At 42.6% G+C, this 27,852-nt stretch overlaps 1 protein-coding gene across 3 annotated transcripts in view; it reads left to right on the forward strand.

Annotated features, from left to right (window-relative positions):
* The window catches only part of PAK5 (p21 (RAC1) activated kinase 5), a 283,759-nt gene that overhangs the window by 165,509 nt on the left and 90,398 nt on the right, over nucleotides 1-27,852 (forward strand). For all 3 annotated transcript variants that reach the window (XM_059406547.1, XM_059406546.1, XM_059406548.1), the window contains one exon: nucleotides 14,281-14,493. In XM_059406547.1, the coding sequence (XP_059262530.1) occupies nucleotides 14,290-14,493 (204 nt within the window). In that variant the 5' untranslated portion in view covers nucleotides 14,281-14,289. The remainder of the gene's footprint in view (nucleotides 1-14,280; nucleotides 14,494-27,852) is intronic.

Here is a 27,852-nt window from a genome sequence, read left to right on the forward strand (position 1 = left end):
AGGGCAGTGCAGGTGCTTCTGGTCTCAGGTGGGTCTCTTCCATGCAACGGTCCAGGGACCCAGGTCTCCATGTGTCTTCAGATTTACCACCTTCTTGCACTTCATCTCTCCCTGCCTCTAGCCAACTTGAAAGCCCTGAAACGGATCTGACTGACTTGACTTCTGCACCTATTCCATTGGCTGGGCCAAATCACGTAACAGTACCTGACTACAAAGGGAGTTGAGGGCCTGCAGTCCCAAGCGGGGCGCACACTTTCTAGAGTGAGCTCCACGCTACAGAAGGGGGACCTTGCAACATCCACGCACATTATAAGGCATTTGGTGGTGGTTCTTAACATTTAAGGTGCTCTTCTCTATAGTACTGTCATTCCATACTAGCAGCCCCAAAATCACATGGACTATCACCACCATGTTATCTTAAAAAGGAATGACCAAGGAGTGATTACAGTAAGAAATATGGTTGCTCTTAATACCCAGGGCATGGTACACTCCACTGCCAATATTTTGCTGTGAGTCAACAAATTGTTCCTCATCAGGCAGAAATCAAACTATGCTAAATCTCAAACTACCATGGAAAGAAAAACTTCTCTGCTACAGTGACTCAGCCGTCACAGGGAAGGACATCTGCAGATAAACCCAGGCTTTTGTTGCAGTGTATTGGTATAGGATGGGCATCCTCTCTTCCAGGACCAGCTACTGTTCGCAGAGGCAAAAGGGAGGCCCAAGGAGGCCATGCTACAGAGCAGGTCCTACATGACCCTCTCCCCACCACGCTGTCATTCATGGTCTAGGAAAATGAATATGCTTGGAAAACTTACAGTAAGATAATCACATCATAACCCAAATCAGGTACTTCTTCAAGTCAAGTCACCCCACATTCAGATCACCTCCTATCCCACTCAGCAGAAAACACAGGCATACACACACAACCACAAACCAAAGTCCTACAGGGGCAGCTGATACCTTATGTCACTGCTTCTCAAACTTGAGTGTGCCTCAGAATATCATCCAGAGGGCTTGATCAAACACAGACCTGTGGACCCCACCCCTCCAGAGTTGCTGGCCCAGTGGGACTGGCATGGGGTGCCAAAATTTGCATTATTGACAAACTAGCCATTGTTGCTGAGGCTGCAGGTCTGGGGACCACATCTGAAGACCTGCTGTCTGCTCTCTGAATTCTCCTTCGTCTCTGTCCTCATGTCTCTCTGTCCCCTTGCTCACCGTTCTCCAAATCACTAGCCACCTTGCTATTTCAGGATGACACCAGGCATGTGCATCTTCCCAGGCCTGTGCATTTATTTGGTTTGCTTCATACTAGAGAGTCCTCTGGTTTACATCCTTGACTGCCTTCAGATATTTGCCCAAATAGCACCTTCCTAGGGAGCCCTTCTCTTCCATGACCACACAATTGAGCATTTTTACTCCCCTCTTCCATCACTCACTATCTCCCCTTCCCTGCCTTTCTGTCTCCTCTCCTGGTCTTATCACCCTCTGCGACACTAAGTAAGTTACCTGTGTTCGTTGTTTTTCTCTCCTGATGGGAGAGAGATGAGCCCCTTAGGGTCGCAGAGATCTTCATCTCCCTATTGAGTCTTCAGCACCCAGAACAGTGCCTGACCTTTGGCAGGTGCTCAGTAAGGTGGTTGTCAAAAGAGGGAGTGAGGACTGTGGCAAGAAAGAAGGGAAAGGCAAGAAAATCTTGCTTGGTAACCAATTTAGTCAGCTCGGAATGCCGATCACATCTCATGTACACACAGTCCGTTTGCTGTACAGTTTGCTTGCATCATTTTTGCCTCGTCGTTGTATAATTCTGAAAGTCTTTAGAACACTGGTTCCCTTTATCCCCGTTCCCAGCATTGTCCTTGGCCTCTTTGGGGTGTGAGAGCCACAGGTGACAGGCATTACGTGAGATAATCTGGAATGGTCTGATAGTAGGAACGAGCATCTTTAGGTTTGGAAGGGAGTTAAGCTCCCACAAGCTAGTTCTTATTTTTGCTGCTATTATTGGACCCCTCAGCTGGTCTGACTTGGGCTGCCTGCACCAAGCCCATTCCTGCTCCTCCCCTTTGGCATGCTTGCAGTCATGGAGAAGCAAATGTGGGGAGGAGAGCCAGAAGCTAACAGTTACACCTCAGGGCAGGGGTTTCTAGGGATGGAAACTTTAGTTTAAAGCTGACACACCATCAGGGATATAGTTCATGTTCAGAGTTTTGGGTGGTTTGAAGACAGAACAATAGTCAATAATTCCAATTGCTTAATTTTAAAAAAATTTTTTATTATGTCCAGTTAGCCAACATATAGTACATCATTAGTTTCTGATGTACTGTTCAACGATTCATTAGTTCCCGATAACACCCAACTGCTTAAATTTTTAAGAGCCTGTCTGAAATTCTACAGGTTTGTATATTTATGAAGGAGGCTCTATTCTTTACTCATACCATCGAAAACCCTTCTTGATGTTTTGACCCATATTTTCCAACAGGAAAGAGTTTCTTACATCCAATACCCTATTTGTAAATCTATATGATCCCAGGCTTTAGAAGCGGGCAACTTGCCAACTTAGCCTCAAGCAAGTGCTCTGTGAGGTTTTCAGATATTTGAATTTTGTTTTAAAGATTTTATTTATTTATTTGACAGAGAGAGATCACAAGTAGACAGAGAGGCAGGCAGAGAGAGAGAGAGGGAAGCAGGCTCCCTGCTGAGCATAGAGCCCGATGCAGGACTCGATCCCAGGACCCTGAGATCATGACCTGAGCCGAAGGCAGTGGCTTAACCCACTGAGCCACCCAGGTGCCCCAAATATTTGAATATTTTTTTAAAGATTTTATTTATTTATCTGACAGAGAAAACAGCAAGAGAGGGAACATAGTCAGGGGGAGTGGAAGAGGGAGAAGCAGGCTCCCACTGAGCAGGGAGCTCGACAAATACTTGAATATTATTATTAGAATAATAATAACTAACTTTTGGAAATAAGACCAGGCCTGTTGCTTTGCCTAGGTGAAGCCCATATTCTCACCAGGAGATGGTGTCAACATATGACCCTCAGATGAGAAAAAGCAAAATTAGGGAAGTGTTGATGTGGCCCATATGGACCAAACTAAATAAAGCATAATTAAGGTTACTTAAGGTTATTAAGTTTCTTTGGCTTAGTGTAAAATTCCAATGCATCAAATTTTATCAGCTTGGAGACTGAAGGGAATAAAGCAGTCTTTAATGTTGTTAAAGTTGACAGTGTTTCCAAGTGTGATTTATAGAAGATCTGATTTTGATAGCCAGCACATGTATATGTGCAAACACAATCCTATTTTCAGACACCTGGGAAGTTTGAGAATTAGATGGTGAACCAGCTACCATGTATCTCCTCATTTTTGTAGCAGAGACTTCTAAAATCTTTATATCCAACATGGGAATGTAGAGGCCTTTATATCTGTTGTCAGGACACGTGTCTTGCTGCAGCAGCCTCTGTAAGAGAGGGTAGGCATCTTGGTGTGCTTTCCTGAATAGGCCAGTGCCAGAAATTGGAGCATTCCACTGCCAACTCCCAGATTTATGCTGGAGCTTGCTTACATGGGCTTATTTTCATAAAAGATGCCAATTGTGTGCCTCTTTTAAAAATTCCTTATTCAGCGGTGTCACATTGGTAGCTTGAAATCAACCACGGTTGGGAATATTTGCACCACCGAAACTGACAAAACATTGCAATCACGGATTGTTTGCCCCCTTCCCAGAGCCAACTCTTAAACATTTTCCAGCACCCAGTTACTAATTGTGATAGATTCTAGACCTGGTCCTCTTTCACTGCCTCTCCCTGTGACCACACACCCTTTGTAATGTGACTTTGCAGCTCCTTTCTTGAAGAGGTGGACTCTGTTTCCCGGTGCCTTGAGTCTGGACTGGACTCGGGTCTTGCATCGGTTATAGAATATAGTGGAACCAGTCACGTGCCTGTTTCTTGCCTCGGTCTCAAAAGGCTTCACTTCTGTCCCTTCTAACTCTGACATCACTACAGCATACCCATGCTGTCCTGCTGACAGATTAGGGTCCACGTGGCCATCCTTGGTGAGTCAGTCTCCAGCCAACCCACAGCTGACTACAGAACACTTGAGCCAGCACAGCCAAGATCCAAAGAACCACCTATCTGAGCTCAGCCCCAATTACCAACCCCATATCGGGAGCTGAATAAATGGTTAAGTCACTAACCTTTAGGTGGTTTTTTACTACAATAAAAGCTAATTGATAAACTAATCTACTCATAATTCCCAGTAATTTGTAAGCAAACAGACATCAGTGGCATTGCTAGGATTAATGTATGGGCCAGTATCTATTTGGGAAACTCTGCCTAGAGAATCATTTTGGAATACTTTTTACCTGTTGCCCTCAGTTTTCTGTCTAAAAATGGTGAGCTGTTCCATTCTCCCCTTAGATCTGTACAGCTTAGGCCCTATGGACTGCTTCCATTTCTTAAAAAGGCAAGTCCTTTTCTCTCTTGGAGCCATTATCCTTGGTGTTCCTTCTGTTGGAATGCTGTGTCTCAACTTTGCAAGACCTACACTTTCTTCCTCATCCATAGTCTTGTCTTACTTAAACATTCTTCATCAGTATCTATATCACAAGTAGCCACATAGTTACTCTCCTCAAAGTTACTCTCTCACAGTGCTGTTCAGTAGAAATATGTGCAAGGGGCTCCTGGTGGCTCAGTCAGTTAAGCATCTGACTCTTGGATCTGACTCTAAGCATCTCAGCCCAGGTCTTGATCTCAGAGTTGTGAGTTCAAATCCCAATTTAGACTCTATCCTGGGCCCAGAAGCTACTTAAAAAAAAAAAAAAAATGGAAAAGGAAAATATATGATGCAAGGTCCACATTTAATTTTAAATGTTTGAGTAGCCTTATTTTAAAACATAAAACAAAAGTGATCTTGATATATTTTAACTAATCCAAAATATTGTCATTTCAACAAATGATCAATACAAAAAATGAGTAAGTCTTTGGACCATAAAAAACCTGAGCACTGTTGTTTATACCAGCCTTATTTATGATAGCCCCAAACTGGAAACAACCAAGTAATCCCTTAAGAGTAAATGACTGAATACACTGGGGTGTGCCATATCATGGAATACTACTCAGAAATAAAGAGGAACTATTGATACTCAAAATAATTTGGATAGATCTCATTATGCTGATAGCAAAAAAAGCCCAAATGGGGCTCAAATGGTCACACACTCTATAATGCCATTTATAGAACAGCCTCAACATTACAAATTAATGGGCAAGGAAAACGTTAGTGGTTGACAAGGGTGAAGGGATAGAGGTGACTATAAAAGGGAGAGCAAGAAGGAGATGTTTGTAGTGATGGTTTCATGAATCTATGTGGGTGATACAATATTGTTCTATACGTGCACACTGCACCAATGTCAAATTCCTGGTTTGGGTATCATATAATAATTACATGACTAGGGGTGGAAATGGAGTGAAGGGTACAGGGAACCTCTCTTTATTATCTTTGCAATTTCCTGGGAATGTAATGTTTCAAAGTAATGTCCAAGGGCTAATTCCTGAAACCTGTGAATATGTTAGGTGACATTGCAAAGAGGAATTAGGGCTACAGGTGGAATTATGGATGCTTTAAAAAAAAAAATGACCTTAAGGTAAGGAGATTACCCAGATGGGCCCAGTTACTCACAAGGGTCCTTAAAAGTGGGAGAACAGAGCAGTAGAAGAGAGTTAGGTGGAGGAAAGTCAGAGAGAGAGGCAATATTGCTGGCTTTGAATATGGAGGAAAGGGTTAAAAGCCAAGGGCTGCAGGTGGTCTCTGGGAGCTGGAAAAGGCAAAGAAATGGATTCTCCCTTAGAGCCTCTAGAAGAGGATACAGCTCTGCTGATGCCTTGACTTTCACCCACTGGGACTCATTTTAGACTTTTTGACATCAAGAATTGTAAGATAATGAATTTGTGTTGTCCAAGCTGCTAAGCTCTCGCATTTTGTAACAGCAGCAGTAGGAAACTAAAGCAGTGAGAATTTAGAGAGATGTACAGATGTAGTGGACATTTGGGGAGCAGAATGAGCAGGGATTGGTGATGACTGGTTGTAGAGGATGTAAAGTAGATTCCCAGAATTAGCTTCCACAATTTGATACATGTGGTACTGTATACTAGGATTGAGTTATCTAGAGAAGGCACCAGTTTAACAAATAGGAAGTTTGTGACTTGAGTTTTGGAGATGTCAAAGTGGAAAGAATCCAAGAGGGAATTTGGATGCATAAGTCAGGAACTTAGGAGAGGAGCTAGGGCTATGTCTTGATGTTTGATATCATCAGCATAAAGAATGAGTAAACTCATGGTACGAGATAAGACCATGGTGAAAAAGTAGCTTCTGACCATAATGTTTACATATTTTTCTGCAAATTTTGAGTGGCTACTCTGTTGATGCTATTCTATAAACTATTACAGTCTTCTTGCTACTGTTTTAGCATTACTTTATCATTCTGGACACTGTAATAATGATTAGAATTTAATGTTTTCCTCAAAGGACTCCTTTTGTCAGTCCTGTATGTTGGGTGGCAGAAATATGAGATGGATGAGTTGAAGCCAAGATGGAGAGCTGTGTTGGACCAGAGTGGTCTCACGATGTTGATGGTCCGGACAGTGTGGAGTTGGGTGCCTGGAACTGAGCCTCCATGACATTTCTTCAGTTTGGGCTTTTTTTTTTTTCTTTTTTAAGATTTTATTTTTAAGTAATCTTTATCCCCAACATGGGATTTGAACTCACAGCCCCGTGATCCAGTTGTGTGCTCTACAGACTGAGCCAGCCAGGTGCCCCTCAGTTTTTTTATACGGAGCCAAAGATATATGTATGTAGCTATAACAATTTTAGGTATCTCCATCCCTGTATTTTCTGCTGTGTAGATAGAATTTAGCTTTATTACATAGTCTGCCTCTCTCCCTTTCCCAGTATAATTTTTTCAGCTATTCTTGATTGTATATGTAAGTGGTCCTTACATTTTGTGATTTTTGTCTTTGCTAACTGATGAGCCAAGACGTACATTATGCTTATCTTTTGTTTCCATTCCAGTGTTGGGTTTTCCCAAAATTTCTTGTTGCCTTTCTCTTCTTTTTATAATGGCTTCTTTGTAAATAATCATTTATTTTTGCTTATTACATCTTATAATGTAATGTAAGGTGGCATGCACTTTTATTGTTTATCTCCAAATTCCCTGCCACTTTGTGATGTCACTCTGGGTTTGGGGAGAGTCTCCCAGCCTGTCTGTGCACCCCAGGCTAGTTCCAGACACACAGTTATTGGTTTTGCCTAAAATTTACTTTAAATGACAGTGAATTGCATATTGATAATGGAATAGGACCTTGCAATCAGACAGTCAGACATGGCCCTTAAGGGCCAAGTCTTGAAATTGGGTAGACTTGGATTTCTCTCCATTTCTGTCACTGCTAATATTGGTACCATGGGAAACCCCATGATTTAACCTCCCAAAGTTTCGATCCCTGCCCTTATAAAACAAATAATACCGCACAGAGTTGTGAGAATCTAAGAGAATGGCTGTTCTGCTTAGCTTAGACAATGTCTGATTCCAGGAAATACTCATTTCATGTTACCTACTATGACTACTGATTTTTCAAAGGGCTTTTTCCAATGCCTCCTTAGTTAGTAATTCTAACTATTCCAGAAGCTCAGCAAATCTGGAGTATGCATTTAGAGAGGACGGCTCTATCTCAGGAGGCCAGGGCCACGGGACAGGCCACGTAGTAGAAGTGAGGACCGGTCTGGTATTCAAGGCAGCAAGTGTAGAGCAGCATGGATGAGCCTGTTCTGAGCATGTGGACTGCTTGGGCTTGTATGCCATTTCAGCATCTTCCGACCTGGGTGAACTTGGGCACTACTTAACCCCACTGAGACTCCATTTCTTTATCTGTATGGTGAGAATAACAATAGCCCTTACAACATAACTTACCATGAAGAGGATACCTGAGTTTATACAGACAGGACAGCATCTGGCATAGTTAGTCCTATATTAAGTCTATTTTAGCATTATCTGGTCCCCAGGGAGGTGATGTGTTACCACACCAGGGAGCCTGACACCACGGATCCCAGGTGCCCTTCTCTTGCTCACTAGTCCCTTGAATCTCTGGTCATGTAAGGTACAAGATGCCACATAATGAGGGCTTTGAGCCCGGGCATGTGCTTCATGCAGCACTGAGCTGGGGCTGAGAGCTGTGATGTTGCTGAAAGCAGCTCACGGGCTGAGATGACAGGGAAACTGCCAGAGTGTTGCATTGGAGTCTGGGAGTTTGGATTTCCTTCAGTTTCTTCCACGACTCAGCTTCCAGGCAAGAACACATGCTGGCCAAAACCGTCCATCATAGAAGTGCAGTTTGCTCTGAATTTTGCAAGAAACTTTTGGAAATACGGATTCTGGGATCTGTTTAGTCTTCCTCTAAGAATGAAACTACACGGTAGCAGAGAAGTCCCACAAAGAATATATATATAACGCATTGTTTCCCCAAATGTACTTCACTAAGGAACTACCCTTCATCCTGCACAGTTTTCACCTTTCAGAGAGCTGGTGTGCTCAGGAACACACTTTGGTTAATGCATAGTCAAACTAGCAGATAAGCGTTCACATGTGTGTTTAACAGTCAAACAAAGCAATTAGGAAATAGCAGATATAAAGTCTGGAAATGCCTAATTTAAAAACCCGTAGCAGGGGCGCCTGGGTGGCTCAGTTGGCTAAGATTCTGACACCCAATTTTGGCCCGGTTCATGATCTCAGGGTCGTGAGACTGAGCCCTGCATCTGGCCCACGCTCAGAGGGGAATCTACTTGAGATTCCCTCTCTTCTTCTGCCCCCATCCTCTCACATAAATAGATCTTTTTAAAAGATAAACACCATTAGCAGAATTTTCTGTGCTGAATGGTAGCGACCACAACATTCTGGAAGTAGGTCTGTTGGAACTCAGGAGCAGTATGAGGAGTTCTGTGCCCTTACTTTATGTGGAGGCTGAGCAGCAAGGGTCTTTATTCCTGTGTGAGGGGCTGTCCTAGCTCCCAGCAGTGTTTTGGCCCCTTCTCAGTGACAAAGTCCTGCTTGGTCAGGAAAAAGGGTCTTTCTGGAGAGACATAAGGGGATCCCCAGATTTCCAGAATCTCATAGTTCCCTTATTTGAGCTCACCATCCCCACCCAGGCATATCTCTAGGGGACCAAGTTTCCTAAGAAGGGCAGGGGTAGGATATGCGGTAAAGAAGGCTAGTGCAGGACAACATTGAATTGTGTAGTAGTTAAAAGCATGTGTTGGGAGGTTCTGAGCCTCCAGCTTTGTCATTTCTTAACTTCTCAGATTTTGTTTCCTCCATGGAGCTATGATGGTAACACCTCCTGCGCAGAGAAGAGTTAACATAGCAGGCTTGAGCATGTCTTAGAAAAGCCGATTTGCAAGATTGGCCCTTGGGTGGCATCTGGGAGCTCGGATTCCAGGAGGGTTCCCACCTTTCCCTGATAAAAAATGATTTACTGTGACTGAACTGTTTATGTGAACAATACCGTTTATGCTGAACCCCTGCTTTTCTTCTGGAGGCTAAAATTTTGGCATGGCCCAGGCAAAGGGTGCCTATGTGACTAATACTGAATAAAATCCTCAGGCACTGAGTCTATTAAAAAAGCTTCCTTGGTAGATAGCATTTTTTCATGTATTGTCACAGTTCATGGCTAGAGGAATTAATCAGGTCCTGTGTGAGTCCACTGGGAGAGGACCCCTGGAAGCTTACGCCTGGTTTCCCCCAGACTTTGTCCATGTGCCTTTTCCCTTTGCTGATTATGCTTTGCCTACGTTCACTGTAATGAATCACAGCTGGAGTGGAACTGTGTGCTAAGTTGCTGTGAGTTCTCCCAGCAGATCGAACCTGACAGTGGTCTTGAAACATTCCCCTCCCGGTCCCACTACCAATGTAGGGTTATTGTGAGGTTTTGGGGTTTTTTTAAAAAATATTTTATTTATTTATTTGATAGAGAGAGATCACATGTAGGCAGAGAGGCAGGCAGACAGAGAGAGGAGGAAGTAGGCTCCCTGCTGAGCAGAGAGCCCAATGCGGGGCTCGATCCCAGGACCCTGAGATCATGACCTGAGCCGAAGGCAGAGGCTTTAACCCCCTGAGTGACCCAGGCACCCCGGGTTATTGTGAGTTTTAAGTGCGAGTGGACGCAATGAACCTTGAGCACTATGCCAGGGACAGACTAAGCACGGACCTCTCAGAGAGAGGAGACCATCTATCAAGCAGATCTTGGGTTTTAGGAGGGCCTCCTTCCTTGTATCTCTCTGCTTCATGGTGTAAAAAGCCTCAGGATTCTTTCACCTGACTGTGAGATTCCTCATTGCTCTCAGAGTAATGGCCATTACTAATGAAATATCTCCATCCACCATGGAGAGTCTCTCTCTTTTTAGTCAAGTGTGAGCTTCACAGGAACGTTGCTTGAAAATGTAGAACTTTTTCATTTTCCTTTCTGGTTTCTTCCTCTGTAACTCTTCAACTCAATCTTACTAGATATGTCTCGCTGTATTTATAACCATTTATATTATAGTTGTATCTCAGGGTACAGTGTAGGAAAATTAATTCAGCCACAGATTTCCTCTCCACAACTGCCTTATTTTAGAACAAGAACAGTATTCGTTCATTGATATTTTCTTTTTTACATTCTCATTTGAGTGGCATGGCAACCACTGGGACATTCACAGTCAGGAGGAAATAGTAAAACATTTCTATTCTGGTTCTAAAAATATGTGACCTAGCATTTTCAGTGCTTGTTCATGTGTGAATTCATGTAACAAAACAAAACCAAAAAACCCCACTTCATCTCATGTGATTTTTCTATGATAATTGCTATCTTGTTTTTTTTTTAAAAGGTCATAAAGTTTATTAAAACAGGTGGACTCAGCCAACATATGACCAAATTATATTTTCAAATTATTTTTGTTTTCATGAAATAACACTGAAAGATGGGATGTAGACTCACTTACTTACTTGGCATAATATCCTGGCCATATTACAGGCCCATATCCAACCAGAGAGTAGTATCACAATTAAGATTCCTCTGAGTTAATAGAATTGTATAGCAGCTAATGTAGTGACCCAGATTGAACATTATTACTTGTGACTTTGAAGCAGCTAAAGTAGAAGAAAAATGATGGGCATCTGAAGATACAAGATAGGGGATGATAAGCAAGTCTTTGCTCTTAGCATTTCTGTGCCAAAATGTACTCCACTATGTAATGACTTAAAGCAACAGATAATTTAGTGTGTCCTGATTCTGTAGGCCAGCACTTTGGACCTAGCTCACCTGCATGGTTCTTCTGCTGGTTTTGACTGGACTCACCTCCTAAATAGCTGCTAGTCAGCTATGTGGCTCTGCTACCTGGACCGATTCCTGGTTGGGCTGATGGGTGGCTGGACCAAAGTGTGTCATCCTCAGCAGGATGGACTGGCCTTGTTCCCAAGCTGGCTGCTGGTTCCAAGAGCAGCAGGTGGGCAAGCCCCAATGTGCAAGATCATTTCATGCTTGTGTCATGGTTTCTTTTGTCCCGTTGGTCACAGCAAATTACATATCCAGGCCCAGAGTCATGTGGGAGAGACCCACCCAGGGGTATGGACACTGGGAGGCATGAAACATTGGGAGGCCATTGCAAGGGTCGTCAACCACAGCTGGATTCCTTTTGTTCTTTACGTTTTTGGCTTGGGGTGTCCTCAGATGTTTAAAATCAGCTGACTTATATTTATTAGTCCACTTTTGTAAAGCACTTAAAGAGTTTTTTAAAATTATGCTCTCCAAAAGAGACAACACATCAAGGTGTTTTGAGCCTTTATCGTTCATTGATTTTTCTTAATCACTTGATGCATTTTCCAAATTAGTCCAAAGTAACAACCAGGATGGATGGGTAAATGGGTTTTGATAGAGTCTGGGGGAGTTAAAGCTGTGAGGAATCTAGTCAAGAGAATACATATCCATCCAGTGGTCTAAATGTGTCCTCCAAAAGCCATATGTTGAACTCTTAATCTTCAAAGAGATAGCGTTAGGAAGTAGGGCCTTTGGGAGATGACCAGCTCATGAGGGTTGAATCTTGTGAATGGAATTAGTGCCTTTATTAGAAGAGGCCAGCAAGAGCTCCCTCTTCCCTTCCAACATGGTTCTAGGGGAAAGATAGCCATCTGGGAAGTAGGTTCTCACTAGACACCAAATCTGCCAGAGCCTTGATCTTGGATTCCAGACTCCAGACCCATGAGAAAGAACCAACTATTGTTTAAAAACCTCCCAGTTTGGGGTATTTTGCTATTGAAGCTCAACAGACCTAGTAGATATCGGTAGAGGATGGAATGGGACCGTGAGAAAACTTGAAGGCAGCAGGAAGACCCCGTTTGCCAAGCAGGATAACTGGTTACAAGAAGAAACACATTTGAATGGAAGATGAAGGCTAGGGAGAGAGAGAGGGTGGGGAAGAGGGGAAGAGCAGGGGAAGATGCTAACATCTATGGAGCTCTTACCCTAGGTGCTAGTCATGAATAAATGTACATTGCTTGTTATTTTAGTCCATCAGCAAATATTTGTTGAGTCCTTCTGTATGCCAGGCACTGGCACATCATAACGAATAAGCTAACAGTATCCCTTCTCTGGTGGATCTTCTACTCTAGTAGGGAAAACAGGCACCAGGCACACCATTATCCCTAATTAATTGACAGCAAGTGGATGTAGGCTGTGAAGAGTAGGTACATGGAGCTGTGTGAATGGATAAGCCACCTATTTAAGCCTAAGTGCTGAGATAAGGCTTCCCCAGCAAAGCTACAGTGAAACCAAACCATCTCCCTTTATATAAAGCCGGGTTTTCAGGATTCCCAAAGTGATCATGATTGTCCTATTCACAATAAACTAAGAAATGGAAAAGCAGTTACACCCAAGAGCATAGTAGGTAGGTGAACCAGCCTGGGATTCAAACCCAGGATATCTTAGATGTTTTCAGTACCATTAAGCACACAGTGACTATTTTACAGGTATCCTGAAGGTATCCTGGTCACAGAATATGTTTCAATTAGGTAAACCACATTGTTTCAAATAGACAAAATACACTGTGCAATGTTCTAAACAGAATATCCATTGAAAAGTGGTCTTCCTCCCTGCCTTGTCCCTGATGCTCTCTTCTCTCCTCTGCAGGCACTGCCGCTCAGGTTTCTTGTATATTTGTTCAGAGATCTATTTAATATTTGCAGCACTTAACTTTGTGCCAAGTACCTTTCAGAGTGTTTTACAAACATTTGCTTGTTTCAGCCTCATCATAATTGTATATGGTGAATGTGATTTTTTTAAACATTTAACATATTACTTGTTTCAGGGGTACAGGTCTGTGAATCATCAGTCTTACATAATTCGCAGCACTCACCATAGCACATACTCTCCCCAATGTTCAGCACCCAGCCACCCCATCCCACCCCCCAGAAACCCTCAGTTTGTTCCATGAGATTAAGGGTCTCTTATGGTTTGTCTCCCTCCCAATCCCATCTCGTTTCATTTTTTCCCTCCCTACTCCCCACAACCCCCCGCCCTGCCTCTGAAATCCCTCATATCAGAGATCATATAATTGTCTTTCTCTGATTGACTTATTGGTGATTGTGATTATTAACCCCATTTTTCATCTATACCCCTGTTTGTCCAAAAGTGTTCAGATATTAAGTGCATGCCAAACTTTGAGATGCTTCTCCCACTGTACCTGTCAGCTTTTGCTTTGCTAATACCACATAACAAGGCTGGAATCTTAGTGGCATAATTATAAACATTGCTTTCTTACCCTGAGTCCCCTGTGACTCATCTGCACCTGGATCCAGACTGGAGGTTGGATTTGGGTCGGTTTCACACATCTCTCCTTCCAGGATCCAGGCTGAGGGAATATGCACAAGACAGGTCTTCTTGCCAGATGGCAGAAGCACAAGGAGGAAAGTGGAGACACACAGTGCCTTCAAAACCCTCTACCCTGGACTGCACAGCAGTCCCATGGCCAAATCCAAGATCAGTGGGACAGGGAACTATGTTCCACATGGCAAGGGCAAGGAGAAAACAGATTAGGAACGAAATACCTCCTCTATGCACCCTGAAAATCCAACTTTTGTCTTTTGCAGCTGAGACAGAGAGGAATCATTGAAAATCTAGAACTGCAATGGAATCATTTTTCCTGTCGTCTTAATGCCAGCGAGATCTAACCAGTGATCTCTTGTTCTGTTTGCATTTCCCAGGTTTGCATCATGTTCGGAAAGAAAAAGAAAAAGATTGAAATATCTGGTCCCTCCAACTTTGAACACAGGGTGCACACTGGGTTTGATCCACAAGAACAGAAGTTCACGGGCCTCCCCCAGCAGTGGCACAGCCTCTTAGCGGACACGGCCAATAGGCCGAAGCCCATGGTGGACCCTTCCTGCATCACACCCATCCAGCTGGCTCCCATGAAGGTATGGCGGGGATTCTGTCTTTTAGTCGGCTCAAGAGGCATGTTCTTATTTGAAGCAGGGCACCATCTTTACAGGCAAGCTAGAAAAGTGCCTAAATCATGCACTTGTTTTTTAAATCTCCGCTGATGATCCGTACTTATTCTCCAATGAGTATAATATTCCCCACTTATTGTCAATTGCAGCACATGAAAAGAAACCTCAGCTTTCAGATGTGAGATTTTTTTAAAAATCAAACACATAAAACACATAAAATGCAATCACAAAATAGAGAAGCCCCTATTTCTACTTTAAAATGGTGTTTGCTAGTCTTCATACCGAAGAATATTATTGACCCCCACTGGTAAGTGTTGGCGGTAACTTCTGATTAAATAGAAATTAAATAAATTAAATAAAAACCTTTAGGTGTTTTGCATTTGCCCTCAGAATGATTAAACTTGTATATAAAACTTAATACTAACAGATTTTCAACAATAATGATTCTTATGTATGTATATACATGCACATATACCTACATACCTAAAATAGTGTGCATGTTTTATATGTAATCATGTTTAAATACATATATATTCATATTTGTCTTCATGGTCTAGCTATTTCAAATAAAAATGAGTCACTTGAGTCTTAGGATATAATTTACCTTAAAGAAAGGGCTAGTAGATTTTTGGCAAGGGATGTTCATGAGAGTAACTGCATTAAAGAAGAAATTAGTTCCAATAAATTTATTAGTATTAGTTATTATGTTATGTTAGTCACTATACAGTATGTCATTAGTTTTTGATGTAGTGTTCCATGATTCATTGTTTACATATAACACCCATCACTGGGAATTTCAGGTATGTCAAGTGACTATAGAGAAAATCCAGTCATTGCTATTTCTTTTTTTTTTTTTTTAAGATTTTATTTATTTATTTGACAGAGATCACAAGTAGGCAGAGAGGCAGGCAGAGGGGGGGGGGGGAACAGGCTCCCTGCTAAGCAGAGAGCTTAACACGGGGCTTGATCCCAACACCCTGGGATCATGACCTGAGCCGAAGACAGAGGCTTTAACCCACTGAGCCACCCAGGTGCCCCTCATTGCTGTTTCTTTATGTGTCTCAGAATGGTATGAATTCTGTAGACCATCAAGCAATTGCCCAAAAGCTATCTATGGGGGTTAAATGTCATTGAAGTTTATTGTCCTGTTATTTAAGAGATTAGATTCTATTCTATGTCTCTTCCTCATGACATTAGCAGACATCTGAGGTATGAATACCTTCTTCTGAGTAAACTTGGATATTGAATACATTGTGTTTAAGTGTTTAGACAAAATAGGAATGGTTGTGTTTTTAGAGGATGCAAAAAAAGAAGCCTACCTGGTGAGTTACTGGAAATTCTTAGATCACCAAGGCTGAATAAATTAGCACTGTGATTCCATCATTCAAGCATATTTTTTGTCATTTTCTTTTGGTACTGTTTTGTTTTGTTTTCTATTCTGTTATTGAAATGGGTGGGTCTGTTCAACCCAAAGATAAATACAGAGTCTTCTAATTGTGCATTTTGTCAGTTTGATTTTCTGATAAGATTTTGAAATTTTTCAGGCAGCTAAAATGCAAAATACTCGAAAGATGGATATTTGCGAAGATACATCTTTAGGGACAAAAAGGGTAATGATACTTAATAGAAACTGACCAATTAACCAACTCTACTGGTTGATATTAGGCAGTATCCTTTTATTGAATAGGATTTTCTCCCTAAGGGAAGCCTAATGCTTCAGAATGACTAAATAATTGGTGGGGGGGGCATATCTGGTACGAAACTGGGACTAGAAAGAATTTGTTTTTTATTTATTTTTATTTTTTCTCATATCCCAAGTTTTTCTAAAACTCAGGCATTGGAATATGCATTGTGTGCAGAAAATTCTCTGCCACTGATCGTCACAGAGAAGGTAAAATGCCCAAGTGAAATACAGTTATTGAGTGTGGTTATCAGATGATGAGGAACATTCTAGAAGGAGGCAGTCTTAGTATAACATCCTAGCTAAAGGCCCAGGATGTGTGCTGTCTTACTAGAGAGCATCGTTTATTCACTGTGGTTTTTTCACTCGTCTGAGCCCTAGCAGGCCCTGGCTGGTGGTAGAGGAGGACACGCCTATCTCAGTGATAATCCACCGTTCTTGGTGGATGGTGGACTTAACAAGACTTCTAGTTCATTTCTTCCATCTCTCAGGTGGGCTGGCCCATATCCTCTCTGACAGCCCCATGGAGAGTCAGAGCAAGGTTTCCTACCTGCCAAGCTCCTGAGCCTCAGGATTCTCTTACTCATGGTAGGGGCCTTCTTGCTCTGATGCCCTATGAGTGAGCCTCCAGTCTGTATGAAATGAAAATATTTTTTAGAGACACTTATATGCAAACCACAAGATGACTGGAAAATACATCTCCAGCGTAGACCCAGGCCTGAATTTTGCACATGGGACTTCAGGCACAATTTTGCCTGTGAGAAAGAAAGTAAATACAGATGGGGAGTGACAAAACAGTACTCAGCTAGGCTGAATTTTCCCCAGAAGAAGTAAAGTTAAGCAAATGCTTTCAACTGAAGGATGCCCCATAAATCCGTACTTGATACTCTCCTCCTGATCCTGAGTGCAGTTAATGCTATTGGGCAGTACTGGTGGTCCGAGGGAATCCTGCAGACTCCACCAGCCCCTCTAGAATAAAGAAAATAAAAGGCTCAGGGGGCCAAAGTATGTCATGTGGTTCGGATGATCCCGCTCTTTAGAAATGTCTTCTCTGAAGAAATCGTCCCTATTTTAAACATATTATAATAAATCATGCAGAATCTGTTTCAGAAGTCTGAACAACCCTTGAAACAAGTTATGAAGGAATTGACAGAAAGGAGTGAGAAGAGCTGTGCAGATTTAAAGCTTTTTTGACAAAGTTCTTCAAGTAAAAGCAGCAATTCTAATGTGCTCAGGTTGTCCTGTAACGGGGTCAAAGAACAATGAGAGATCGCGACGTGAAAACAGTAAATGGAAGAAATGCATAGTGCCTTGCACTGTGGCAAATTGCCGGTTCCTGGGTAGCCATCAGTAAGCTTTGGGCAGGCTGGTTCTGAAGGGAAATTCACCAGCACAATGAACTCTTCTCTGATTAGAGTTTCAGCTGTTCCAATTCATAACCTTCTTTAAATTGCTTGTCTCCCTTGCCAGGACACCCTTCTTCCATATAGATCGATTTCAGTCAGTGTTTCTTAAACTATAGTCCATCCGAGTCCCCTGGAGGGCTTGATAAAACACAGATTGCTGGGCTCATCCCCAGAGTTTCTGATTCAGCAGGACTCGGTTGGGGTCAGAAATTTGCATTTCTAATAAGTTTTCAGGTGATGCTGATGCTGCTGGTCTGGAAACCACACTTTAAGATCTTTGATTTAGGTAATTATAAAGGAATTTATCTGCATAAGGTATAATCAATACAAGTTTATGCTGGTCAGGATTTCTAAATGCTCAGAAATGTAACCAAAAGCACAGGTTAGCTCAGACTTGCATCAGAAGTTAAAATGCGTGTACTCAGCCAAAGGCATGTAGGCAAACTGAGAAAATCTGAGCCCTCAGAGGTGGTGGAGGGGTTTGGGGGAGATCCCTTTAAAACATTTTGTAAGTACCTTTGGGAAACTCCTTTTTCTGTCCAACATCATTTTGTCCACGGAACATCATAAGCAATATTACCAAAATTACTTCCGAATGAGATGCATTTATATAAATGGCAGGTTGAACGGTCACATTGTTCTTGTCCCTTGCTTCTTAAACTTGGACTTTAATCAAAATCTCTTAAGGAGTTTGTTATGACCCAGATTCCCCAGCTCCAACCTAGAGATTCAGATTCAGTAGATCTGGGGGGGCTTGGTGATTTGCATGTTGAACAAGCCCTCATTTGCTGCTCATGCTGCTGATGGTTGAGGGGAGGGGCACATTTTAAGAACCACTGTTTTAGCTGGACTAAAGTTCGAATTTAATGGTCACTCTCTGAAACAGCCGAGAAATCATTTAAAAGATGCTAAAAGTAAATATAAAGGATGATATTAAAAAGCCTTTGTAGCTTCTACCTAACGTGAACAGATAGCATGTTTTAATATTTGTTTCATATTTGGTTTTCAGTTTCAAGTATAGAGCTATAGAAATAACAGTATTATTTGTTATACTGAAATCTTACTAAACGATGTCATCCTATATCTAATATTCTCCAACTTGCTGTTTTGTTTAACATTGTTTTGAGATAAATCATATGTATGTGTAGAAAATGAGTTTATTTAGGAATTAGAGGGTTTGGAGGGTTTTTTTGTTTTGTTTTGTTTGTTTGTTTGTTTTTACAGTTTATCCGTTTCTCTATTAAGGGATATTGACAAGTATTTGCTATTTGTGAGTAATATTGTCATGAACGTCCATGTCTCCTTAGGCACATGGTGAGAAGTTATTTTGTAGCAGTTCTCAAAGTATGGTCTGAACTCTTTGAGGGAGTCTGCATGATCAAACTCATTTTAATGTACCATGGGGTCATTTGCATTTGCATTTTCCACTCTCACTCTCTCCTAAGTGTACAGTGGAGCTTCCTAGGAGCTACATGACATGTCTTGACGTCATTGGTCTGATACCCAATGGAGCAGTGCTTTGTATTCTTATGTTCTAGATATTTCTCAGTTTTGATTTCAAATACAGTAAACGTTGATAGATAAAACATAAACCAAAGTATTTCGGAGTCTGTCCTCCATAATTATAAGAAGTTCTGGAGACCAAAAATTTGAGAACCATTGTGTTTAGGCTGACGTCAAATTTTAAAGATTTTTTTTTTTTTAAGATTTTATTTATTTGACAGAGACAGAGAGAAATCACAAGTACACAGAAAGGCAGGCAGAGAGAGGAGAAAGGAGGCTCCCCGCTGAGCAGAGAGCCTGATGTGGGGCTTGATCCCAGGACCCTGAGATCATGACCTGAGCCAAAGGCAGAGGCTTAACCCACTGAGCCACCCAGGCGCCCCAGGCTGATGTCAAATTTTATCATATGTGGCTTCTACAATTTGCTCCTCACCCTCTACTGATGGTTTTGGGTGGTTTTTCTTTTTTAATAGAGATGTCTGTCTTCTCTAGTTGGCTGGTAATCTTCAAGTCTCTCCAACTATCTGAGATCCTTGGATGTAATATTCCTTCCTTTTCAGTGTCACAGAATATAATTTGCCTCAACCAAGAGTTTCGGCATCATTGAAAATCTCTACATCGTTGCTCACCATCCCTTCTCTAATTTATCTTTCAAATTCTTACTGACAGTCTTCTCTTTATCTTTTCAAGGTTGAAGATGCGCAAAGAATACCAAAGCAAAACTGGCTCCGCCTGGGTTTGCTTCGTCTTTGTCATCTTTGGTGTTTTATTGTCCTTTAAAGTGAGGTTCTCCTTCCTCCTTTACCCTTGGCCATCACGTCAAAAAGCATCCTACTCTCAGAAACAGGGAAAATCAAGAGCAGGAAAGGCTCAGGTCTGGCCACACCGTCCGTCCTTCTTGAGGGCTTGTGCCGCTGTTTCGTATTCTCCACCAGCAGAGCCTAAGCAGAAAGCTCATCACAGAACACTCCCATCATAATTACTCTCTAATTCTCCACCCTCTGTCTCTTTTCCTGATTCACAATTTCACATTCAGGATTTATGTCTTCAGAGCCACATCATCCTTAATTTAGTTCTGTTTCCATGGGACTCACCACTTGCTTGGGAAGTTTTGCCATCCACTTTTTTGAACTACAAGGCAACTCTCCAACATTTCTGGCATTGATTTGCTTTTGACCCAAGGGAACAGGGTCTCCCAAGGATCCTTCTCATTTCCCTGTCACCGAAGGGCTCTTCCTCACTGCTCAGACTTAAGTGTGGAGGGATCATTTCTTCGAGTGCCACCTTCATCTTCCGAGAGCTGTCACCAGGGGGTTCAAACTGGGCATCAGATGGTTGTCGTGCTCGTAGCCAAATGACACTCACGGCAACTGTGAGAGTCGAAGGTTGCCCCTTCATGACTTTGGGGCCCCTGTGCCTGTTTCATGTCTTATAATCTGAAAGCCTCCTACACTGCTAGCCGCACTGAGTGATTCCTACTCTCTTATTTTCATCCCAGTGTTTTCCACCGGCTACCCTCTTACAGCTGATAGAGCCCCCCCATGATTTTCTTCTTAAATCTGCGTGGCTGTACGTCTTCCTCCTTTCAGGTCTGTTCCCACTAAAATATCCTACTCAACATAGAAGCACCTTCCTTACAAGCTGAAATCCAGTGCCCAGATGCTCACCCTGCTAGGCGCTTAGGATTGGAAAGAGGAGAGAGGGTTCAGGGAGTCCGACACTGGAGCGGAGGCCCAAGATCTGCCAGTTCTGTGTGTCTTTAGATAAGTAGCCTACCGACTTCTTTGAACAGATGTCTCCTTATCCATAAAGTGAGGATCAGCTTATGTGGCCAGGATCCGAACTCTCTAGGAGCTTTAGTGTGTGGAAGAGAATGCGTTCTGCAGTTTGTACTTCGGTTTAATAATGGAATAAAATTACAGATCTGGTGAGCAGTTCTTTAGAAAAATATCCCTTATGACTGAATTAATTCTGTTGATCAAATTATATATTTAGATATTAATTCATCAGAGTCTTCCAAGCATTTCAAGAAAATCAAGATTTCTTGCCTGCTTCAACCATAAACATTTTTAGAAAAAGAGTAAGTGCCTATAAACCAACAAAAACAGTAAATAAAATAAGATAAAAACAGAGAGAGTGACAAACCATAAGAGACTCTTAACTGTAGGGGAAAAACTGAGGGTTGCTGGAAGGGAGGTGGGTAGGGTGATGGGGTAAATAGGTGAAGGGCATTAACAAGGGCACTTGTTTTCTTGAGCACTGAGTGTTATATGAAAGGGATGAATCACTAAATCCTACTCCTGCAACTAATACTATACTGTATGTTAACTAACTTGAATTTAAATAGAATCTCAAAAGAGAAAAAAGGCATAAATTATCATAAGGCCATGAAATGTATTATTACACCAATACCTAGCCTCCTATACAAATATTGATAATGTCGGGGCACCTGGGTGGCTCAGTGGGTTAAGCAGCTGCCTTAGGCTCGGGTCATGATCTCAGAGTCCTGGGATCGAGTCCCGCATCGGGCTCTCTGCTCAGCGGAGAGCCTGCTTCCCTCTCTCTCTGCCTGCCTCTCCATCTACTTGTGATTTCTCTCTGTCAAATAAATAAGTAAAATCTTTAAAATATATATATATATATATATATATATATATATATATATTGATAATGTCATTGTTAAGCATGTACAAAAGGTTGCTGATCCTTGTTTATTAACTCAGAGCCAGTTCTGAGATCTGTATCTTTAAAACCCACAGGATGCAGAAAATTTTACATTAATTTCACTCATTCATTTATTGAGTGCTCATTCTGTCCCAGGGGTAGTTCTGGGCGAGGAACTTCCTATTTGAATAAGAAGTGCCAGGTGCCTATTCTGGGGAGCCTGACTCTTCATAGGAAACAGATAATGATCATGTAAATAAGTAAACAACACAGCTTTGGTAGCATTAAATGAGATGAAGAATATCAAACATAAAATATTAAAAAACTGAGGGCGTGGGGAAGTTATTTGGAGTCCTTGAGTAGAGTCCTACTGGGAAGGTGATAAGGGAACCAGGAGAAGCCCAGGAGGATAGAAATTCACAGATGGAAGGAAAAACCAGTGCAAAGGCCCTGTGGTGGGAACAAATACGAAGACTTTAAAGGACAAACAGATCCTCATGAGGCTGGAGCACAGTGGTTGGGGAAGAGAAGTGGGAGATAATGGTCAGGTAGATAAGAGGGTCTGGATGGTGTTGGGGCTTTTAGAAGTCACAGTCAGGAGTTTGCCATTGGTTAAACCCCAGTGCATGAGGGATTGCAGTCTCAGATCAAGAAATTGTTCTATTATGAAATGAATTAATTCATTTAAAAGTCAGATCCAGGTCGCCTGGGTGGCTCAGTCGGTTAAGTGTCTGCCTTCAGCTCGGGTCATGATCCTGAAGTCCTGAGATTGAGCCTCTCAGGTGGGAGCCTTCTTCTGCCTTCTGCCTACTGCTCCCCCTGCTTGTGTGCACTCTCTCTCTCTCTTATGGATAAATAAACTCTTTAAAAGGAATAAAAGCACAATCCAATTTAAAGTGTCCCAACTATATTGATTTGATATGCCATCCCTCAGCGTTTAGGGACATTATTAATTAAATGGGTATAAGAGTTGAGATTCAAGGAATCCTTCTGATTATATGATTTTGATAAATCTTCTTACAAAACAAATAGTGTGTTTTAAAGACTTACTTTTTTTGGAAAGGAAAATGTAAACATGAAATCTGTGGGGCACATCACCTGGATTTTAAAGCCTCTCATCTAAACCAACCAACCACAAAAACCTACAGCAGGGTCTGTTGACTGAAACCAAGACATTCCCTAGGAGAATGGGTTGTTAATCCTTTGCTGAGGTTATCACTAGTATTTCCATCCACACTTGCAAAACCACCACTGGGGATAGCAATTCTTTCAGTGCCCCTTATGTCCTGGAATCTCTCCTTCCATTTTCAGTATGCCTTCTCAACTTCCCACAGCCAGAGAGAATGTGGAAGAAACCCATCACAGTGGCCTTAAATTCTCCCACTTGCCTAACGTCAGGAGATTTGGACATGATGTACCCCTTTTTCCAAAGCAGTAGACAAAGCCAAGACCAAAGCCAGATGTATTGTATACGTTCATTTCTATGATCCACTCGTATCTGAAAGCTTCTGAGAACAGTTTTGCCTTGTATCAGTGAGATTAGGATTTGATGTGCCCCATGCCCGCCCCCCACCATGTGCACATGCATGCCCACAGACCCCTCTGAAAGTTAAAAATATAAAATCATCATCAACCACTTGTAAGTACCATCTTTCTTTTTTTTTTTACTGCAGGGTTTTACTTAAGCTACCTCTACCTTAACATTTCCTTTCCAAGATGGAGCAGCTTTAAACTCAGATGTTGTTCCTCCAGAAGCAGCTGATGGTTTCAGGGGAGAGGGTTCTATCGCAGGAAAGTGATCACTGTGGAACCTCACCCCTTCTTCCCTTTCCAGGAGGGAGGCTGTAAGCATTACTCCTCTTCTGGGCCTCCAGGTTGTTCATCTTTCTTTTTTTTCTTTTTTCTTTTTTTTTTTTAAAGATTTTCTTTATTTATTTGACAGACAGAGATCACAAGTAGGCAGAGAGACAGGCAGAGAGAGAGAAGGAAGCAGGCTCCATGCCGAGCAGAGAGCCCGATGCAGGGCTCGATCCCAGGACCCTGAGATCACGACCTGAGCCGAAGGCAGAGGCTTAAGCCACTGAGCCACCCAGGCACCCCCCTCCAGGTTGTTTATCTTAACACCCAGGCAGCTCTGTAACCACACCGAAAGTAGCCCACACCTGCGACTCACTGAAACAAGCCCCAAATAATTGGATGTTCCTAGTCCATGATCCTGGAACTTAGGAGGTGGATTCTAGGCTTCCAGTTAAGATTGGACCACCAAGACGGGGGTGCCTGGGTGGGACAGTGGGTTAAAGCCTCTCCCTTCAGCTCAGGTCATAATCCCAGGGATCGAGTCCCACATCGGGCTCTCAGCTCAGCAGGGAGCCTGCTTCCTCCTCTCTCTCTCTGCCTGCCTCTCTGCCTACTTGTGATCTCTGTCTGTCAAATAAATAAATAAAATCTTTAAAAAAAAAAAAAAGGATTGGACCACCAAGACCTCATACAAGAATGGCCACAATCACTCCCTCTCAAGAGCTGAGTATTGGCAGTCACCCTCAAGACCAAGGTAGACATAAATAGAATGTACCATGTATCAATTGTCAGTAGTGGGTTGTACTAGAAAGTAATCTAGGACTAATTGACAGTTAGGTCTATGGCTTCTGCCTTTGCCAGCATCCCTGCTGTGACTGTGGTCTCCTCTGACTCTGGAGAGGAGGTCGGGCAGTTCCCACATAGGGACAGGGTGCATGCAGGGGCTCTGCGTCCACCTCATTGTGATTGTTTGATCCCAGGACTGATGCCAGAGCAGATGCTGGTGGGAGGCAAGGCAGGCATCAAACTTCTAATAATCTGTGGATTTTATAGGAATAACCTAGGAAACAGGCCTGACCTGTTACCAAACACTGGAGATGTTTATACAGAGTACATCTTTAATATTATCTTGTGGTGTTCTCATAACAACCATTGAATAGTTTGAATTCAGTTGTGTCGATGAAGTAAAAGTTGTATAGATGAAGAAACTCGTGCTCTACTCTAAGTGGGTCCCAATCCCTGTGCTTGTTAACAAGCAGACTTGGGGTGGTTGTTGGGTGCAGCTTCCCAGCTTGGGAGTCTGGATTGAAAAAGGTTTAGGGAGAAAGAGAAAGAGAGGGCCAAGACTGTAGGCATGGGATGGGTGGGCCATTACTTCTCCTGGATGAAAGGAACTGGGGAGAGTCTGGATTCAGGGGCAGAGTTGACGGAGCTAGAGATCATGGGAAGACAGGAAGGGCTGGGGGTGACATCAGGGAGACCTGAGGGATGGGGGTTCTCCAAATCCTTCAGGCCCCTTCTGAAGTGTTAGAGAGTCCCACACACATGCAGTGTGAAAGGTGAGCATTTTCTTCTCCTTCACTTGGGAAGTTAATGTGGAGATGCTGCTCTGGAATTTAGGCCAAAGTTGTAGACTCCCAGAGAGGTGGGGGGAAATTACCTCTTCCATGGAGAGCGCCATGGTTGATCATTTGTTGAAATCTACCCAATTTCTAAGTTGAATGCAGATCTAATGTCAGAGAGGCAATTGCATTTGGCTGCCCCACACTCCCATCCTTTTCTCTACTCCTTCTCTGCCCTTCTTTCCCAATGGACTAAAGATGACTTTGTATACCCCTCACCTCCAAAGTATTTGCTTTTCATAAGAGGACCATGGGAAAAAGACAATCATTCCAAGGAGAAGACCTTATATTGTTGTATCAGATGAGTAGAGTAGTGAGCCAGAGAAATTTTCTACTTTGCTTCAAGTCACGCGTGAAAGATCAACTGGCCTAGAGAAGGTAGACACAAAACACAACAAAACATGCATAATCAGAGATGTCCGTGGCCAAGCACAACCTGTGCTGCAGGGGTGCTTCACATGGACCATCTGTGGCAGACTGAGTTATTAGACTCAGTTCTTCATTCCTCTTGCCACAGCTTCATGGAGGACTAAGGACTTCCCCATGCCTTGATTTTGGATTTGCCCATGTGACTTACTTTGGCCAATCCAGAAACATGAACAAAGGCTCAAAAGGTATAGCTGAGCTTTACCTTTGGGCTTTTGCCATCACTGTAAGAAGAACATGCCTTGGGTACCTGGGGGAATCTGGAAGACTGAGCAACACACAAAGCAAAATTACCCTTGCCCACTTGCATCTCTACAGCTTGAAGCAGCTGCTCCAGCCCCAGGCATACTGTGTGAGCCCAAGCGTGGAGCAGTTTGTTACACAGCATTATTGGATGACTGATTGATAACATTGTCTCCCTTAGCATTCATCTCAAATTTTCAAGTGGGCACTATCTCTTAGGGGAGGTAAGCAAGGCTCATCAAGGCTAAAGACCTTGCTGAAGGTCCCATGAGCTAGCAACTGAAAGGAGTCCCAGCTTCAAACTCCAAACCTGTCTGACTCAAAACTCAGGCTGTGACCACCACATCACCCTGTTTCCTGATGATAAGGGTACATCTGGGCATGGTCTTGCATGTATAAATGATGCTAAGTCAAAAAATTACTTCTTTCTTACCCAGTCCTGCCTTTTCATCGAACAGATGAGGTCACTGAGACCCATGTAGGTAGAGTGATTTTTCCCAAGGTCATAGGGCAGGTTAGTGCTAGAAATAGATATTGTCTCTGAGTAAAAGGGGTGCTTCTGGAGTGCCTGGGGGGCTCAGATGGTTAAGCATCTGCCTTCAGCTCAGGTCATTATCCCAGGGTCCTGGGATCAAGACTCACATCAGGGTCTCTCCTCAGCGGGGAGCCTGCTTCTTCCTCTCCCTCTGCTGCTCCTCTTGATTGTGCTCTCTCACTCTCTCTGTCAAATAAATAAAATCTTTAAGCCAAAGGGGGGTGCTTCCGATTCAAGCATTTAGAAAGCTCAGATGTGGCCCACAAACTGGCACTCTCTTGAGAATCTGAAAGCTATCCCTTAAATGCCTGCCTCCTTGTGATTTTTCATTTCTGCTACATGATTTTACTTTCTAGTTGCAGAGTGCTCCGTGTCCTTTGCAACGTCTTTTACTTTGCATGTAATCTACAAGTCTTCTCCTGTGAATAAGGCAGAATATTTAAATAGGAAATGTCTGTGCAAGTGTGCACCAAAAAGCAAAGAATACGCATCCGGACACGTGTGGCTCACTCTCTCCAGGGTGGCTGCTTGCTGCTCCATGGGCTGATCATGCCTAAGGTCAAACCATGAACCCTCCGTCACAAGCCTCTCTCTAGACTTGGGTTAATTTCCCACCGAGTGACCTGCTCTCCACTCCTGACAGCTGAACTCATCAACTAAGGATGGTTGTGCTTTGATAACTGGCAGATTCTATATAAAGGGAGATGATGTTCTCGGGAATGCCTTATTTGCCCCAGCTCTTCTCTCCTGGCAGAGGTGACCTAACTGAAAATATTCCTTCTAAAAATCAAAAGGAAAAAAGCATGTGGCTCTCTGTGACTCCCACTTGAAAGATTTAATTTTATCTCTCATTTAGCATCTTATAGAAATTGGGGCACTAAAATGACAGCCACAGTCTTCTTTGGGGACACTGGCAAATCCTATCATTGTTATCATTCTGTTGAGTCATTTTAAATAGAACAGTTACATTGCTAACTCTATTTAAACCAGCGATAAAGCAGTTTACCAATGCTTTGGTCATGTCTAAGCAGCACACCACTATCCAACTGATTGACTCTTCTGTTAGCTAGAAGGTTAAGATTTCAATGAAGACAGATCTGCCAAGATGGCACTAGTCTAAGTATTTTCTGTGATGGCACAATCCATCACCTGTGGGGAATCTTTGTATCAGCTAGCTTGTATTGCTGCATAACAAATTACCGCAAATATAATGGCTTAAAAGAATAGACTTTTTTTCCCTCTGTTTCAATGTCTGGAGTCCAGAGCATTTCTGAACTGGGTTCCTTGCTCAAGCTTTAACAGGGCTGCCATAATGAGGTCAGCAGGACTTCGTTGCCATCAGGAGGCCTAGCTAGGGAAGAATCTACCTCCAAGCTCATTGAGGTTGTTGTCAAAAGTCATCTCCTTGTGTTTATGGAACTCATGGCAGTTTGCTTCTTCAAGGTCAGC

Source organism: Mustela nigripes, chromosome 7 (assembly GCF_022355385.1).
Source record: "Mustela nigripes isolate SB6536 chromosome 7, MUSNIG.SB6536, whole genome shotgun sequence".
NCBI classification, from domain to species: domain Eukaryota; kingdom Metazoa; phylum Chordata; class Mammalia; order Carnivora; family Mustelidae; genus Mustela; species Mustela nigripes.